The 18,101-nt window shown below is 22.8% G+C and overlaps 4 protein-coding genes across 4 annotated transcripts; 3 read left to right on the forward strand and 1 right to left on the reverse strand.

The window, feature by feature from the left end:
* Positions 1–50: 50 nt before the first annotated feature.
* Positions 51–3,296, forward strand: PBANKA_1139800 (nuclear fusion protein; the record flags this gene model as incomplete). The annotated part of the gene is made up of 12 exons (XM_034565960.1): positions 51–962; positions 1,077–1,189; positions 1,309–1,400; positions 1,475–1,585; positions 1,735–1,856; positions 1,985–2,031; positions 2,110–2,243; positions 2,329–2,406; positions 2,541–2,619; positions 2,736–2,860; positions 3,045–3,109; positions 3,195–3,296. 12 exons carry the CDS (start codon positions 51–53, stop codon positions 3,294–3,296), a joined length of 1,980 nt encoding a protein of 659 aa, XP_034422604.1.
* Positions 3,297–5,200: 1,904 nt separating this feature from the next.
* On the forward strand, positions 5,201–5,740 carry PBANKA_1139900 (reticulon-like protein, putative; the record flags this gene model as incomplete). Its single annotated transcript, XM_034565961.1, has 1 exon — positions 5,201–5,740. One exon carries the CDS (start codon positions 5,201–5,203, stop codon positions 5,738–5,740), a length of 540 nt encoding a protein of 179 aa, XP_034422605.1.
* A 2,196-nt stretch (positions 5,741–7,936) lies between these two features.
* Positions 7,937–10,264, forward strand: PBANKA_1140000 (conserved protein, unknown function; the record flags this gene model as incomplete). The annotated part of the gene is made up of 1 exon (XM_034565962.1): positions 7,937–10,264. One exon carries the CDS (start codon positions 7,937–7,939, stop codon positions 10,262–10,264), a length of 2,328 nt encoding a protein of 775 aa, XP_034422606.1.
* A 1,035-nt stretch (positions 10,265–11,299) lies between these two features.
* Positions 11,300–16,786, reverse strand: PBANKA_1140100 (nucleoporin NUP205; the record flags this gene model as incomplete). The annotated part of the gene is made up of 1 exon (XM_034565963.1): positions 11,300–16,786. One exon carries the CDS (start codon positions 16,784–16,786, stop codon positions 11,300–11,302), a length of 5,487 nt encoding a protein of 1,828 aa, XP_034422607.1.
* Positions 16,787–18,101: the final 1,315 nt, after the last annotated feature.

Genomic DNA, 18,101 nt, shown 5'->3' on the forward strand with positions numbered 1-18,101 from the left:
TGTCTAAGTAGAATTTATAAAGGACATTTTCACGCCAACATAAGTTAAATATGATATTTTTTTTTATGTTCATATTAATTATACAGTTTAAAATATACAGAGAATATATGTTCAAATATGGCACAAACAATGAATTATTAGTAGAAAGGATTAAAAGGGGTAAGGAAGCATTTTATGAAATTTTGAAAGCAAAAAAAAAAGCTGAAGAAGAGTATGCAAAAAAACAAAACAAAAATGAATACAAAGAATATGAAGATAGCTTGGATGATAATAATATATATGTAAAGGAAATAAAATGCTATGAATACGTACTTTATCAGCTAAATAATTTAAACATGTATAATTGTAATGAAATAAATGAAAATAGTAAATCATTATTAGCTTTAGCAAAAACAAAATGTATTTTTGTTAAATCGGTTAGAAACTTCCCGGATGAAAAATCAGGATGTATATTAAATCCAAAAAATTTAAATAAATTGCAAATATATTTATATAATAATAATATGTTTGATCAGTTTCAAAATGAAAATATTGCTGAAACATTAAGTCTTGATGAGTTAAGAAAAATAGAAAATATAAAAAACCCATGTCTTTATGATACCGATCCAAATGAAGAATACCCTAATATAGCAGGCGAATTGCCCTTAAAAAATAATGAAAGTAATTATAATATATATAATAATTCAGATAATATTGATGAATACAACTTACGATATAAAAATAATACGAAGAATTATTATCATAATAACAGTTATATGCCAAATGGGAAAGGGCCACATAACGATATTAATATAAACAAAAAATTATGTGAAAATTTAAAATATAAAATTGTTACTAATTGCACAGGAAACGGCAACATGTCGGATACTGCTTTTCAAATATATCATTCAGAATTAAATCATATTGATGACATTTGTTTTTATATACAGTCAGTTGAATGGAATAAAAGAACCGAAGAGAATGTTAGTTTTAATTTATATTTTTCTACATATGCATGGTGTCAAAATTGATACATATTTGTGTTTTGTTTAACATGAATATTTATTTCCTTTTCTTATAATTTACCAAACCATCAGATTAACAGATTGGCTGAAACCTCTTTATATATAACAAAGCAGATGACCACAAATTTAGAAAATATGAAATTAATAGAACATGCGCAAATAAAGCAAATAGAGAATACAAATAGGTAATTCAAACAATTAATATGTTTTAGATACACGTCGAAAAATGCACATATATATATGAAGGGATATTGGGTAAGTTAGTTAATCGAGTATATTTTTCTCTATTTTTCTTTTCATTTAGATTTGATAACTTTTTAAAAGGGCTTAAAAGTGATTTTAGTGATATTATAGCAATATTATCAAGCATAAAAAGGCATCACGAATCCATTAGCAGTAAGAATTTTTTTTTTAATATTCTTTTATGTTTGTTTTTATTTATTAATTCCTTTTTTTTGTAAATCATTTAGGATTTGTGAAGGGGTTTAGAATGTTCGTAATTTATTTTTTTATTTTAATAATAGTCCTTTTTATAACATCACGAAGTTATGCATACAACAGTAGAACAAAGATTATTTCGTGTAAGAATAAAAAAATATAATTCGAAAATGTTTACTCAAAGAAGTGAACGAATTTTTATTAGAGTCCCATGAATATATATACATCTATACTTAATAATTTGATTAGACAATATAATTATATGCTAAAATTATCTATTGTTTTTTTTCAGGTATTTTTTTTTGTTTTTTGAGCGAACTATTATTTAAAAAAATTGTTATGCTCATTCAAAAATATATGTTTCTGGTGATTAATGATAACATTGTTAATTATTCAATAAAAGGAATAAGATATGTAAAGAACAAAAATTAAAAATATATCCAAATTAATAAATGAGAAATTTTTTGCATTCATTGACTATTTATATGTCTATATATATTTATGCATGTGTGCAATTTTTTTATCGTCAATTTTTTTTTCAGGTTTTTGCTGGGGTTTGTCTAAAAGTGTTTATAACCACAATAATATCGTAATAATTCACATTTTTTATTTGCTTACATTTTTGAAATACTCTTTTTACACTGAAGCATATGATTCACTTTTTCAGATATAGGGAACCCGCAAAAAAAATTGAAGAAGAGTTGAAGTATATAAAATGTCTTATTGAAGATAAAATAGAAAAATATAAATACATAAAAACAGAAAATGAAAGAAATGATGCCAATATAGATCAGCATACAGGTTTCAAACAAAAAAATAGTAAAAAAATAAATATACATATTTTAGAAAGTATTTTTATTTTTACTTTATCTTTTTATTTCTTTAGCTAGTATTTTAAAATTATGGTTAAATTATAACGAAGATCTTGATAATATATATGATGATGATAAAGATTTCAATATATGTAAGGAATATATATATATATATATATATATATATAAAATAAAACACGCATATGAATAAAACCACATTATATATGTCTTCGAAATATATATGCACACCTTATGACGCTTAAACATTCTATTAAAACTATTTCAGATAATATTAGTGACACCGAAACAAGTAGCTCAAGTATATCCCTTGTCAGTGAAAATCTATCCTCCGAAGAAATATTTGAGTAATTAAAATAAAATAAAACAAAGGAATATTATAGTGTAAAATAATAATGTAATGTAAAACAAATATAGATTGATTCACTTTTCATTACTTCATTTTCTTCGTTTTTATGATTAGATCAAATGATGAATTTATTGGACGACGAATAAAAACAATGCATAGAACAAAACGACCATTATTTTTTCATTATTTTCCATCACCAAAAAATGTAAAGGCATACACTGAAAATCCGATTACTTTCAGTAAATCAAACAAATGAATGAATATATATATATAATACATTATAATTGTTTACAAAGACAATAAAACCATATTAAATAATAAGTTATTCCGTGTGTCATATGATTATTGTGTGGAAAGAAATGCATTTACTTGATAGGATTATAAGTATACGTTATTATTTTTATACATTTCAAATTACAACAGTAAATATAATAAATGAAAAGCATAAGGAAATAATGAAAATACGAGCCCAAAGATTAAAATATTTTGTAATATATAAAAAGGAATAAAAATTATTATCATTGTTGCTTTATTATATAACTATTTATTTATATATTTTTTTTACAAAATCAGGAAAGTAACGAATATAGTGATAGCAATAAAATAATCATGGAGACAAACGAAGATAACTCACAACGTAATTTATCTGATTTGAATGAAAATATGAAAAAGTAAACAAATTTTACTTTGTGAATGATTATAAAATTTGTATTCAAACATGCATTAAAATAAATAGTTCTACATATTTGTTCTTATCGAAAGTTATGAAAAAAAAATTATATAAAGTGCGTGTCCTTATTTATAAATTATTATTTTATATGAATATATTTTAATATATATACATAAAACGGTGTTTTACTGGCAATGTATTTCTTTAACTTAAATCCCCCGCATTAAAAATGCTCAATTTATATTTTTAGCATGAATAAATATAATTTTCCATTTGTCTTATTTTATAATACATGCATTTTTTTTGTTAAATAATTGATATATCGATTTGTTTATGTATGTTAGCATTTTTTAAGTAAACAAATACACAATATACTTATATTCAAAAATAAATTTAAGTCTAGAATAAATAGCTTGCATAATTATTAACAAATGCCGAGAAAGTCTATATAACATATACCACAAAATAGCATTATAAATATTTTACAAATAAAGCACATTATTATTGCCATAATATATTTTATATGTAATTTTTTACAAAATATATAATTACTTTATTAACCAAAATAAAACAGAACGTTTAAGCCATATTACCACCACCTAGTAGTATTTGTTTTGTTAATTATTTGAATATGCATATATATGGCTCTTTAATTTAATAAAAAAACAAAAAATGAATATGACGAAAATATATTGTTAAAATAATTAATAAATTTCGAAAATAGTATGTGATCATGTCTAAAGCAATATGGGCAACTCTTCTCTTTTTGTTTTAGTTCTTTTTTTGATATATTTATTAACAATATGTTAATTAAGAGTAAATATACAATATATAAAACTGTATACGTTCATTTATAACGCTTTCGGAATAAATAATATTTCATACTATCGTAAGAGATTTTAAATAATATAAAAATAAATTCACATCTTATATTTAATGTTAAATTTTTATTTATTTTCAAACCGAACGAAATTATTGGAATTAAAAATAATGTATTTTTAAAACAAGAGTATATTTTCTTTAAAATATAATATGTCAAAAAATGTATATTATATCGAATGACGCAAAAACAAATATATAATATACAAAAATGATAATCCGTTGTTAACCACAAAACATGCAGAATGCTAAATGCGAGGAAAATTATTTTTATATATGCAAATTTCTCGATATTTTGGGGAAAAAATAAAAATAATATAAAAATCAAATAAGCGTAACACACAATATTATTTCCAACTATTACGGTTAAATCGTAATTAATTTTATTATTAAATATAATATAATTATATATTATAAAAGCAAGCAATATATTAAAACATATTACTGCATAATATAGTATTACCTTCATCATTATTATATGCATTTATAAAAAAACATGATTTCAACCCTTAATTTAAAATAGGATTAAAATATGTATACTTACTATTAATGTGCATGATACTCCATACAAAAAAAACAAAAAAAACAAAGAAATAAGCAAATAAAATATGTATAAATAAATATATATTTGATAATATACTTACACTACCACGCTATTTATTATATTTTGGTGGAATATTTAATATATATTTTTTTATTGTTTTTAAGAAAAATAAATTATTTTTGTTTACTTTTTTTTTTAAAATACAGCATAAATTATTATATATATAATATTAAATAATAATAGCGCTTCTTTATCCCTAAATAAATACCCTTTTTTATAACCATATAATTTTCTTATTCATAATGTTAATAAAAGTAAATAGAATATTTTTTTCTTTTTTTTAGATTTATATAATTTATCGTAAAAATAAGAATTAATATTTATAGGCATATAATATAAAAAAATATATATTTACATGTATGCAAGATATATAAAATTAAATTTTAAGAAATAATATATTACTTTATATATAATTTGTTTTCAAAAATGACTCCCAATTCAAAGATAATAAATTTATCGATATTCTTTTCGATAAATGCATTTTATATGCTACTATATATTTTTAACCATACCTTTATACAAGTTATAAGCACATTATGTATTTTATTACTTTTGGTGAGTGGCTTATTTGTATTTTTACAAGTAAATACAGTATCTGATTACAAGGAAAATGAAAAGTTAGAGATTGTATCAAAAAAGGCCCTAGAAAGTTTTATAACATATTTATATGAGATAATAAACGATAAATTGACACTAGTCAGAAAATACCTATTATGGAAAAACAAAATGGAAAATCTAACTGTAATTGTTATTATATATTTAATAGGCAATTTTTTTTCATTTGTTAATTTTAGCGTTTTGTTTTACATTATAACTTGGGGTATATTTTTATATAACCATATCAGTAATGTATATATTAAGAAGATATACGCAGTTGCGCACCCATGTTATGTTGATCTAAAAGAACAAATGAAATATGTATATGAGAACATACCTAAATTGAAGCATATAAAAAAGAACATTTAATTTTTAATATTCCTCCGATTTATAAAATTATTAGTTGTAATTATAAGATTAAGGAATAATCAAAAAAGAAAGCAATACAATTAATTGTATTGTAATTCTACGTATACCTGGAGAAATATATGATTAGGGAAACTAACCTTTAAAATACAAAAAGGAGAGTTATTAAGTAATTTTGATATTGATTAAAGAAGGAAAACAAAAGGAACTGCACTTTATTTGAAAGACAGCGTAAGTTTTCCTTTAATTCATAAAAGAATAAATGCAAATATATAATTTTTCAAAATATGCGCATTATATATATCAATTCCGATTCACAAAAAATGTAAATATATATGGATATATATTGAATACTTTTATATATGGCTGCATTATGTGCATATCCTCTATTATATTTTTAGAAAACATTCATGATATATATATTTTAACTTTTTTTTTTTTTTTATTATGTTGTTTTTTTAATGCTATATTATGTTAATACAATGTGTGTATTTAAGTATTACTCATATAAATAATATGTATAATTCTTTATATGGAATATAAGAATAAATTAAGAACATAAAAAATTGCATAAATTAATATTTATCAATATTATAAAGTTATAGAATATTAAACTTTTTAATGTTGAATTTATGATTATATATTTTATTTAGTTTTTATGTTTGATTTAGAACTTTGCTATAATATATACAATAATAATAAAATATTTATAAATCCATTTGCAGTATAATAATAACAATAAATGGGTTTATATTGTATTACTATTCTCTAAAAAGGTATATTAAAAAAAACTAAATAATAAGTAGGTATATAAATAAATTAATGCATTTTTATAGGAAACATAATGCTCAGATAATGCTATATATATAGCGGTTTTATTATGGCTAAAAAAAGAAACAAAATGTGGTAAAAGCATAAGGTGATTATGATTAAGAATATATTATAGACGATTTTTAATCGTAAATTTGTACGTTCCTAATTTCATAAATTTGCACTAAATGGCTTCCCTCCTTTTATATGTCTTCTTTTAAAGAGAAGCATATATTATGTATTAATAATTAGATAACATGATATCTATATATTTTTGTTTGTCTATACACCATTTACCAAAAATATTATTGTAGATTCTAAATGTTGTTTTTAAAAAGTATATAAATAATTGTCTGATTTTTTATTATTGCTTTTGGCTGACATATTTTTTTTAATTTATTTGCCACAAATGATATTTCTCTACATATTTATAAAAAGAAAAGGAGTAAACAATAAAGTTATACATATATGAAGTTAAATAATTTATTCACGCTAGTAATAATGCCCCCATAATTTACGAAAAACTAATAATATCATGAAAAAAATACGTAAGTGAATTATAATATTTGTAATAATAAATTGGAAGATTAATAAAGGATAAAACGATAAAATAACACAAATAAATGGCAAAGAACCTTCCACAATCCTAGCACGAGGAAAGTGAAATATATTTATTATTCATGCTGGAAAATATGGATAAAAGAATGTAAATTTATTCAAATACTTGAAAAAAAATATTGTGTATAATTATAAATAATATATGTAATAAATGGGAATAAAAATAAAAGAATAAAAATGGAAACACGAAAATAGTATAAATAATGCCAAATATGCACGCACATAAATAATTAAGTTTTGTACAAATTTTTAGGCATAATTAAAAAAAAATATAACAAAAAACAATAATTGAAAAATTTTTTTTACATAAAAAATATATTAACTTGTATGTTTCATATTAAAAGAAATTCTATATGAAAAATAAAAAAGAAATATTTGAATTAGCTAAGTATTTGATTTGACGATATCGTATATCTAAGCATGTTTAAAGGGAGGCACGAACAAAATAATATATAAAAATAAACTAATTTAAAGGCAAAAAAGTAAAAATAATTAAAAGCGTGCCACACAAAACACATTTATAAGTGTATATATATGAATGACATACTAAAAAAGAAATATGATTGTTAAATATATAAAAGAAGAAATATGTAAAGTGTGAGAAATGCAAGCAATAATGTGAAAGGGCAAAGTTAAATAAAATTTAAGTAGAGAAAACACTATTTTGTAATATACAGATATTAAATTTACCCCCACAAAAAATATATTTGCGCATAATAAAGTAAAAATAAAATAAATATATATAATTCATTGGCATATTTACACATAATAATGGAGAGCAGAGAATGTGATATAAGAATAATAAATGGAACAAGTTGTGCATTTTATAGATATATGCACTCAGTTAAACATGGGGTATGGTTAATAAATCCCCCTGAATGCTTAAATAGCAAAGGGGAAGGTAAATGCGTAGCCAGATTTACAAAAACAATGGGTAATTTTTACGGTATTTTACAATATTGTGTAGTAATAAATAATGAAGAATATATTTTAGATTCTCGTTTTGATATTCCTCTATTAGGTGATAATACCGCATCTGCTGTATTGGGTATGAATTTAAAAAATGAAACAAAACAAATATTATCGCACCAAAAATATTTTATTGTTAAACATAGTCATGATAATACATATAACAGCAAGTTTTATATAAATATATTAGAAACAGAGGAAGGGAGAAAGTTTATTGAATACCACAAAAAACGACTAAAAAAAGGGTTAATAAGAATACTAAATATACGAAGTATAGAAGAAAAGGAGAAAATAAGAAAAACAAATATGGAAAATGCTATTAGAAAAAATGAAAACAATAGTAGTAATAATATAAACACTAATACAACTAATAATAATGATAATACTGATGTGCCAATAGAAGATAAATTACTTTATAGCACATATAGAAATGAGGAAATAATGGAAATATTACCCCTTAGTTTTATAATCAATATAAAAAATTATGATTGGGAAACGAGATTAAGAAAATCCCATAAATCTCTTTATATTTTAATAATAAATTTTACTAGGCAAACATTGATATTACCAGATATTAAAAAGGGTAAATCATCAGTATTGACTGATGGTAATTGGGTGGAATTTCCTAGTGAGAAAATAGCATCTCTTAGATGCAGTGAATTTGGTTGTAATAATGATGGCATGTTTTCAAGTATTAATGGATACTGTAAATATAAATTTATGAACGAATCATGTTATTTAAATATATTTTGGGATATAAATAATGTAAATTCCAACATAAAATGCAATATTAAAAATACGACAAAATATACTATTATAAAAAATGTAGAGATATACAATGAATGTACTGCTGTTTTTCATATATTAGAATATTATTATTACCCACCTATAAAATTGTTAGAATGTCGAGCACTAACAAATAATATAATAAATAATTATGGAATTAATAAAAATAATATTGATGAAAATATGAATATTATATATCAATGTAGCATAAGTGTTATTAGACAATTTTGCCAATATTTACATAATAATGCACAACAAGAAAATAATACAAATGATGATTCATTAAATATGACTTGTTTAAAAACACTAATGAATGATGATTATAGTGATAATTTAAGGAATAAAAATATTTTTTCTCCAGATTTTTCAAAGTCAAATAAAATAATATCTGTATATTCTAATTATGTAGATAAAGATAATTCCTATTTAAATGGTTTAAATGATAAAAAAAATGTAACTTTAGATAATGATACTATTGATTATACTAGTAATGAAGATTTCAGAAGAAATATACATGATCATAATTTACATTTATTAAGAAAAAAAAGAAATGTAAATTCAAATTCTTTATGCTATATTAACCGAAAAAATATTTTTACTAATATTAATATTACTGCAGCTAGAGATTTTTTTTGTTATATGCATGGAAATAATTACTCAAACAATATTCCTATAAATTCGTATTTATATATTTCATGGAATATTGGAAATATTATTTATAGAAATTTATATAATTCTAGTGAGAATATAATAATTAATGCTCACAGTTTATTAAGCAGTCATAATATAAATGATGATGTTATACTTAAATTAAAAATTGATGAAAATAACCGAAGAATTTATCCTTCTTATTTAATACAAAATCTCTTAATGAATGTTAAAAGTGATATATATATAAATAATGAATATGTAATCTTAGATATTATATTAAACATTTTTCACATTTTATCAGCACATTTATCACCTATTATAGAACAAATTATGGAAATGGAATATGGAGATAGATGGCTAATAGATAGTAAAATTCCAAAAAGTAACATTTGGGAAAAATCGAAAGGTAAAAACGAATTGGATATAGAAGGGATTATACATATTCTTACAACTTTTTGGATGGATATTTTTGAAAATCGAATAAAAAATATTATGATTTTAGAAAATTTGCAGAAGGCTTCAATTTTTTGGGCTAATCAGGAAATTGACCAATTCGATCAAGAATTTGTTAAAAAATTAATTGAAAGCTCTTCTTTGCTTTTGAAAATTTTTGGAGATTATAATACAGCAAAAAGCATTGAGAAATTTTACTACAACAAATATTCGGTTTTTAACGATATTTGTGTGGATTAATGATTGTTTGGCATACTATATAATGCATATATATATAGTTCTTGTATTTTTTTTTCGATTTCTATATGTTTGACATATTAATTGGTGATATATTTTTTTTTGGTAGATCCTTTATTGTGCAACTTAATTTCCCAATTTGTTGCGAATTATACAATTTTTAATTTTTTTGTTACTATATTCGTTTATTTTGCTGTATTTCATTTAATGTGCATTTCCAAACAACATAAAGTTTTTATCTAACCTTGTTTCATCGTATTTCTTTTCTTTTATATATTTGTTTTATTCGTTTAAATAATCATTTAAAAAATTACAATTTTTTTTTAACTATGAAAATGGATTTTTGGCATTTATTTTTATATGAATGTTAGGAAATGCACACGTATTTCGTCTTTTTTTCAAATTGCTTTGATAAAAGTAATCAAAAATTATCCACCATAAATAAAAATAATATTTTGCATGCTATAATAAAAAATTCTTTTATTTATGGAAAAAAATATATGTATCAAATACGTTATATTATTATCCAATATTTGTCACACTATTGGAATAAATAAAATGCCTTATATTATCCATTCAGGAAATAACTAGTAATAAACATAATAGATCGCGGCAAATAAAAGAAACTATGAGATCGCATATTGAAACACGTGCTGCAGTTATAGGATTCCTAGTATATATTTAAAGTAAACATATATTAGTAGAAACATATTTATAATGGTATTATAAAATATTATCCCCTGTCATAAAATAAAACTAGGCATGATTGTCTATGCAACGTCGAAGGTATTCAAATTTTTGATTATTTGATTTCGAATAAAAAAAAGCTTGAATATGTTGGTAAATACACAAAAGAAAGAAGGCATAATTTGAGGAAACTAATGTAAAATAAAAAAAAAATGATAAAAAATGATAAAAAATAATAACGATAAAAAAATATAAAACAAACATGATCTAAAAACACAGTTTCCGTGCAAGAAACAGTAATAAGATCAATTTAAAAAAAAATAGCTTTCCCCAATGGGGATGGGCTTTATATTATCTCGAAAATAAGCTACTATTATTTTGGGGCTTAAAATTGTATTGAAAGTTTGAATTTGTTTGCTGAAATACTGAGTTATTATTGGCACCCAAACCTGTATTAGTATTAGCACCAAAAGAAGAACTATTGTTATTTGAAAACATGTTATTATTGCTGGTGTTTCCAAAAGTACTTCCAAAGGTGTTTCCTACATTCTGTTGAAACTTATTTCCAAAATTATTACTACTACTATTATTATTTAGTGTATTAAAGCCTGATAAGGAATCTCTATTATTCTGAGTTGATGAAAATGTGTTTTTTTGAAATAAGCTGTTATTATTTGATAAATTTGAACTAGACATATAGTTATTATTTGAAAGTGGAAAAGAAGACTTATTTCGCATCATATTATTATTGGATAAAAACATACTATTGTTGCCACTAGTATTACTACTATTGTTGCCACTAGTATTACTACTATTGTTGAGGGTTGTTGAAAACTGGTTTAAGTTATTAGACCCAGAAAATCCGGTTTTATTTCCAAATGTGCTGCTATTATTACTAGTAATATTGTTAGTGCTATTATATGACATTCTATTATTGAACATATTTTTTGATGGCGAATTATTTGAATTATTAAATATATTAGTATCTCTAGTATTATTTGAAAACATACTTGTGTTGTTATTATTAAATATGCTGCTACTTGCTCCCTGTTGTGCATTATTCCCTCCGAATAACCCCCCATAATTATTGTTTCCAGAAAATGTGCTATTATTACCACTAGTATTCCCACCCATGAAACTACCGAAGTTGGTATTTCCACCCAAATCATATGATGATATAGTATTATTACTTCCCATATTTATACCTCTATTAAATGAACTTGTATTTACCATATTTTTATTACTCGATGCTCCATAATTATTCACGTTAGAAAATAAACTATTATTATTATTATTATTATTATTTGTATTAATTCTTGACATACCACTAGAGTTTGTAAATAGAGAATTTGACATATTACTATTATTATTATTTCCAATTTTGTTTGTATCAGAAGATAATGAAAACAGCCCAGTATTTAACCCTGAAGAATTTGTATTGTTATTCAAATTATTTCCAAACATGTTATTGTTTGAAAGCATAGCAGTTTTGTTATTATTTAGCCCTGAAAAGATACTACTTGTATTATTATTCATTCCTACATTTGAGCCTAATATGTTATTATTATTTGGTGTGATTGAATTGGCAAATAAACTACTTGATGCTGTATTTAATGTGGTTCTATTAAATTGCGAATTTGCATTATTATTCATAGAAGAATTAAAAAGACTCGAAGAACCAAGTGTACTTTTATTAAATAACCCACTATTATTATTACCCGTTGCATTGTTATTTATTAACAAACTATTTTGTTGATTGCCCATTGTAGGTGTGTTGGGAATATTTAAAATGTTATTACTTCGATTATTTGTATTAAGTATATTATTTCCAAGGTTGGTACTGCCACCAAATATGCTGGTCGATCCACCTACAGACACATTAGGCGTATTATTTATTCCTGAACCCATAAAATTGCTAGTAGAAGATGTATTACCAAAAATACTAGATGCAAAGCTTTTTGGAAAATTAGTATTAAACATACTTTGGGAAGAATTTCCTCCAGATAATAAATCATTGTTTGTAGTTCCAAAAGGAGTCGAAACAGTTAACGTATTATTATTAGCGGAAGTAGAATAATTTGATGATCCAAATATTCCAACAGCTGAGTTATTTTCCAATGGGTTTCTATTATTTGTATTAAGCATATTATTTCCAAGGTTGGCACTGCCACCAAATAAGCTGGTCGATCCACCTACAGACACATTAGGCGTATTATTTATTCCTGAACCCATAAAACTGCTAGTAGAAGATGCATTACCAAAAATACTAGATGTAGAACTTTTGGGAAAATTAGTATTAAACATACTTTGGGAAGAATTTCCTCCAGATAATAAATTATTATTTGTAGTTCCATAAGAAGTGCTATTATTCCTCATAGTTGTGTTTGTAGAATTATTAAAAGTAGAACCAAATAAATTACTTCCTGAATTATTTGCAAATAAATTATTATTTGAAGCAAATGAGTTGCCGCTATTAAGACCCGAAATATTAGTGCCAACTCCTGTAATATTATTAAACATGGTATTTGTATTATTTGACATTTGATTATTTAAAAGTGAAAATGTGCTGTTAAGCTTGTTCATATTGTCAAAAGATGACGAAAATCCTAATGATGGATTAATATTATTGCAAATTCCTGAAGATGAAGCTATTGCAGCAGCTGCAGTTGCTGCATTGGACATTCCTATTATTGAATCTGGAATATGATTTATTAAATCAAACACATTTTTTTTTGAATCCATAAGTGTATAACTAGTATAGTCATCATTATTGTCATTAATATCATTGGAACTGGGCTGGAAACAAAACTCAGATGCATTTCTCAAAGCAAGTAAATATGGATTTAGTTCATTCCATTTTTGCATATACTGGTTTATTAAAGATGTATCATTATAATCTGTTTTTCCAATTCTATCATAAGCAGAAGAAAAATCATAAGTTAAATCGGTACTAGGAAATTGCTGCTCTTCTTTGTGTAATTTCAAAACTTTATCGACAAATAGAAATGAATTAAATCCAGGTATTGAACAATATTGCATAAATTTTTTTTGATTTTCTTCTGATAATGGATATAAAACAAAGTTGATAAAATGATATAAGAATTTTTCACCCAAACAAAAATGTATAAAAAATGGGTGTGTGATTGGTCTATTTCTTGTAAAATGGACACAATTAAAATATTTAGATACATTTTTTTTTGTATCATTAAATGTTTTAATAATATAACTTTTTTTAATAACTTCATTAGTATAATCTTTTACATAATTTTCAGGTATTTGTATTATTTTTATATTTTTTTTTGAAAATTTTTTATACATATCAAATAATAATAATACATTACATTGTAAATTATATTTTATTTGGTTAATTAATAAAGTCTGTTTATTTAGTGTGTTAGTTATTTGATCTTTAAAAGAGGTAGTATCAAATGCTTTATATAACATTGTTCTTCTAATAATATTTTGTAATTGCTCTTTTTTTTCACATATCATTTCTTTTAGTTCATCCTTTAATAAGTTCATAAGAAAAGAGTATTCATCATCAGTATTTGTTAATATATTGAAAGTATTATCTAACTGCTGAAAACGCAAAATTTCTATACTTTTTTCTTCGTTAAATAATTGAGAATAATCTGTCATTGCATTATCTACATATTTTAATAATCTATTTACATTTTCTGTTATATTAAAATTATTTAAATTATTTGTATTAATTTTATGTATTTTTTTTAGTTTAAATGACATATTATCTAATTTTAATACCCCTTTTATATATGTTTTATTTTTTTTTTCAAAGTTTGATATCATAGACTCATGTTGGATAGTTTCAAATTTTATATTTTCAAATTCTTTTTTATCATCTACTAAATCTTTATTTAAAATATTTAAATCATTTTTAATATTCTCAATCCTTTTTAATATATTTTTCATATCTTCTGTATCTGTTTGTGCTTTTTTATTTAGTAGCTCAAATGAATCTTTCCATTCAGGAATCACTTTATAAATTTCGCTAAAACTAGGAGAATCTTTAATATAACATAATTTTTTATTATCATATATATTATTTAAATGTGGTACAATCCTTACAATATTTTTTGTGCAGTTGTTTCTTTCAACATAATTACACATTCCACTATATAATTTTAATACATTTTCGTTAATTTCAATCATATCATGATTTAAATAATATACTGAATTTGCCATATTTGTTTTAATATATTGTTCTTCGTTATTTTTATTATTCTCCGTTTTTAAACAATTATTTATTGCATCATTATTTTTTATAGTTCCAATTACACTATTTAAATGGTCCCCATTTTTATCACTCGGATTTTTTATCCTTATCCCATCACCATTATTATTAGTTCCAATGTTTAATCCATTCTTAACTTCTGAAAAATATTTATCTCTTTTTTCCCTAATATATTTATTTCTATCATCTAATATATCATCGACCCTGTCATATAAGCTATTGTTTGTATCGCAATCATCATCATTTTCACTATCATCAGTTTTATATGCGTCTTTATTATTATCTTCAATAACAATTTTTGATATTTTATCCATGTTAAATAATATATCTTCATTTTCATCTATATTTTTTATTTTGGGGTGGCACATATTAATTGTAGATCTTACTAGTTTCTTAAATTCGTAATCTTTTTGTACATTATATTTATCATTTAGGTTTTTTTTTTGTTTTTTTTTTTCTTTTTTTTCCTTTATCGTTTTTTCGTCTTCACCTCCTTCTATCTGGCTACTATCATACGATCTAAATACATTTCCATCGTTATTTTTTTTTTTTATAGATTCTAATTGATCCGAAAATTTTATTATTTTTATGAAATTTGTAGATGTTGTATATTTAGTTTTAGTATCGTCAAAATTTTTGTCATCTTCATTTTCAATATTCTTAGTATGGCCACTATTATTTTGATTCTCATCAAAGATATTTCTTTTCAATTTTATATTATCGTTCATATAATAATCATCTTTTTGGGTTCTCAAAAATATTTCATCATAATTTTCTGGCCCACTTATAACAGAATAAAGATCATCATCACTATTTTCACTTTTACTGTTTTTATCCTCCTGATCTGATTTATCCGAATGTTCATTGTTTTGTTTCCTACCCCCCATATTACTATCATTTTCAGAAACATCTGTTTTTTTATTACCATTTTTTGCATTCTCTATATGAGTGGAATTGTCTAAATCATCATTAGATCCCCGGTTCGAATATATGTCATCACTTTCATTTGTTTTATTTTCTCTTTTACTAAACGCGGAAATATCTTGTGTTTTTTTTTTCAGCATTGATATTTTGTTTTTTAAGTTGTTCTCTATATTTAGAGATTTTCCTTCGCAAATTTTATTATCATTAGAATTATTTTCATCTTGATAAGTTATGTGAGAATTTTTATTAAAACAATTTTTTACATTAATATTATTATTTTTTTTATTTATATATGGAGTTTCATACTGATCATCGGAAAAAGAGTCATTTGAAATATCACTCGAGCTATTTTTACTAAAACTATATCTTAATGTGCTAACTTCATTGTTAATATTATAAGCATCATTATCTTCATAATCATCATAAAAATTACTTTTATAAAGAGAACTAGAAGATAAATATGCATCTGAAACGGTTACAAAACTTTCACAAGATTTTTCAAGTGGGCAACTTAAATCAGTTATACCATTTGTGGAGATTGGACGATCTTTGTTCGATATAATACCTTGTTCCTTATCATTTAATTTTGTATTTTTATTATTTGAAATGTCTTCATAATTGCTCATACTATAGAAATCCATTGAATTATCCTCTACATCCATTTTTTTTATAATGATTTCTTTATTTGAAGGAGGAAAAAAAAAAAAAACTTTTTTAATAACTCATTTGACCCAATTTTATAAATAAGAGTTGCAAAAAAATAAAAATATATCACAAAATATAAATATAATAATATGAAAAAAAAAGGATAAGAAATAACAAAACATGAACAAACTGCTTCGTAATATTATAATCGTCTTGTATCCACATTAACTCAACGCTTTATTTAATAACATAATATTTGAAATCTACTAATTTTTTCTCCAGTTTATGCATATGTAATGTTTTGATGTATGCAATTATATATATGCATGTGCGTAACATTTGTTCTTTTTGACATTTTATTTCCCCAAAGTATAATATATGATCAAAAATTTATTCATATATACAATTTTTATAAGAGTATATAAAAATCTGTTTCACAATTTTTTAATTCATTTAAAAATAATCATTGTCCTTATATATTATAATGCGTATTGGGGATGGATATATCTCAGCTGATTTATAGCAAAAAATGCAGAATTAAAAAACATAAAAAAAATATAAATACAAATTAAAAAATATATAAATATAATTATATTAATACATACATACTTACAAATAAATAAACATGCGTAGATTTTTAAAAAATGCGCAGAATTTTTCCCACGATTTTTTTTTTAAATTCTTAACGAGTCAAAGAGAAGGAAAATATATTATTTGGATATTTTCCTTTCGTATTTTGAACAAATTTAATTTCAGGTGCGTTAATATGGAAATACTTAATTTATTTTATTTTAACTGATGAAAATCTTTTTCATTTTTAAGGAAAACATAAAATTATGATTTTACTTAAATATATTTATTTATGAAAATAATAAAACTGTTCAGATATTCCTTAAATTCACAAACATTTGAGATTAAAAAAAAGATAAAATTTTCATTACTTATATCAGGTTCTTATTGCATGAAATAAATTTTAATCTATTTGTATTCCTATGTTTATTACCATAAAACAAAAATTATTCATATAGTTGTATGCCTTCTAAAATTTTTATAATGTCGCGTATAAACCAGTTTTGAAGTTTTCTGTACTGAGCAAACCCGTCTTTTCCCCTTTATAATTTTTTGATTTATAACCATGAAAAATTTTGAAAATGGTACTTTTTTTTTTATAATATTTTTATTGATGTATTAAAGATATCACATAAATTAATTTATGTTTGATATCACAAACTTAGATCTTATGCTTAGGCTTGTTACATAGTTTAAACATATGAATGAAAACAAAGGCGCTCTAGTAAGATATATGTATAACTATATATTTATTTTATTTAT

Source organism: Plasmodium berghei (genome assembly GCF_900002375.2).
Source record: "Plasmodium berghei ANKA genome assembly, chromosome: 11".
NCBI lineage: Eukaryota > Apicomplexa > Aconoidasida > Haemosporida > Plasmodiidae > Plasmodium > Plasmodium berghei.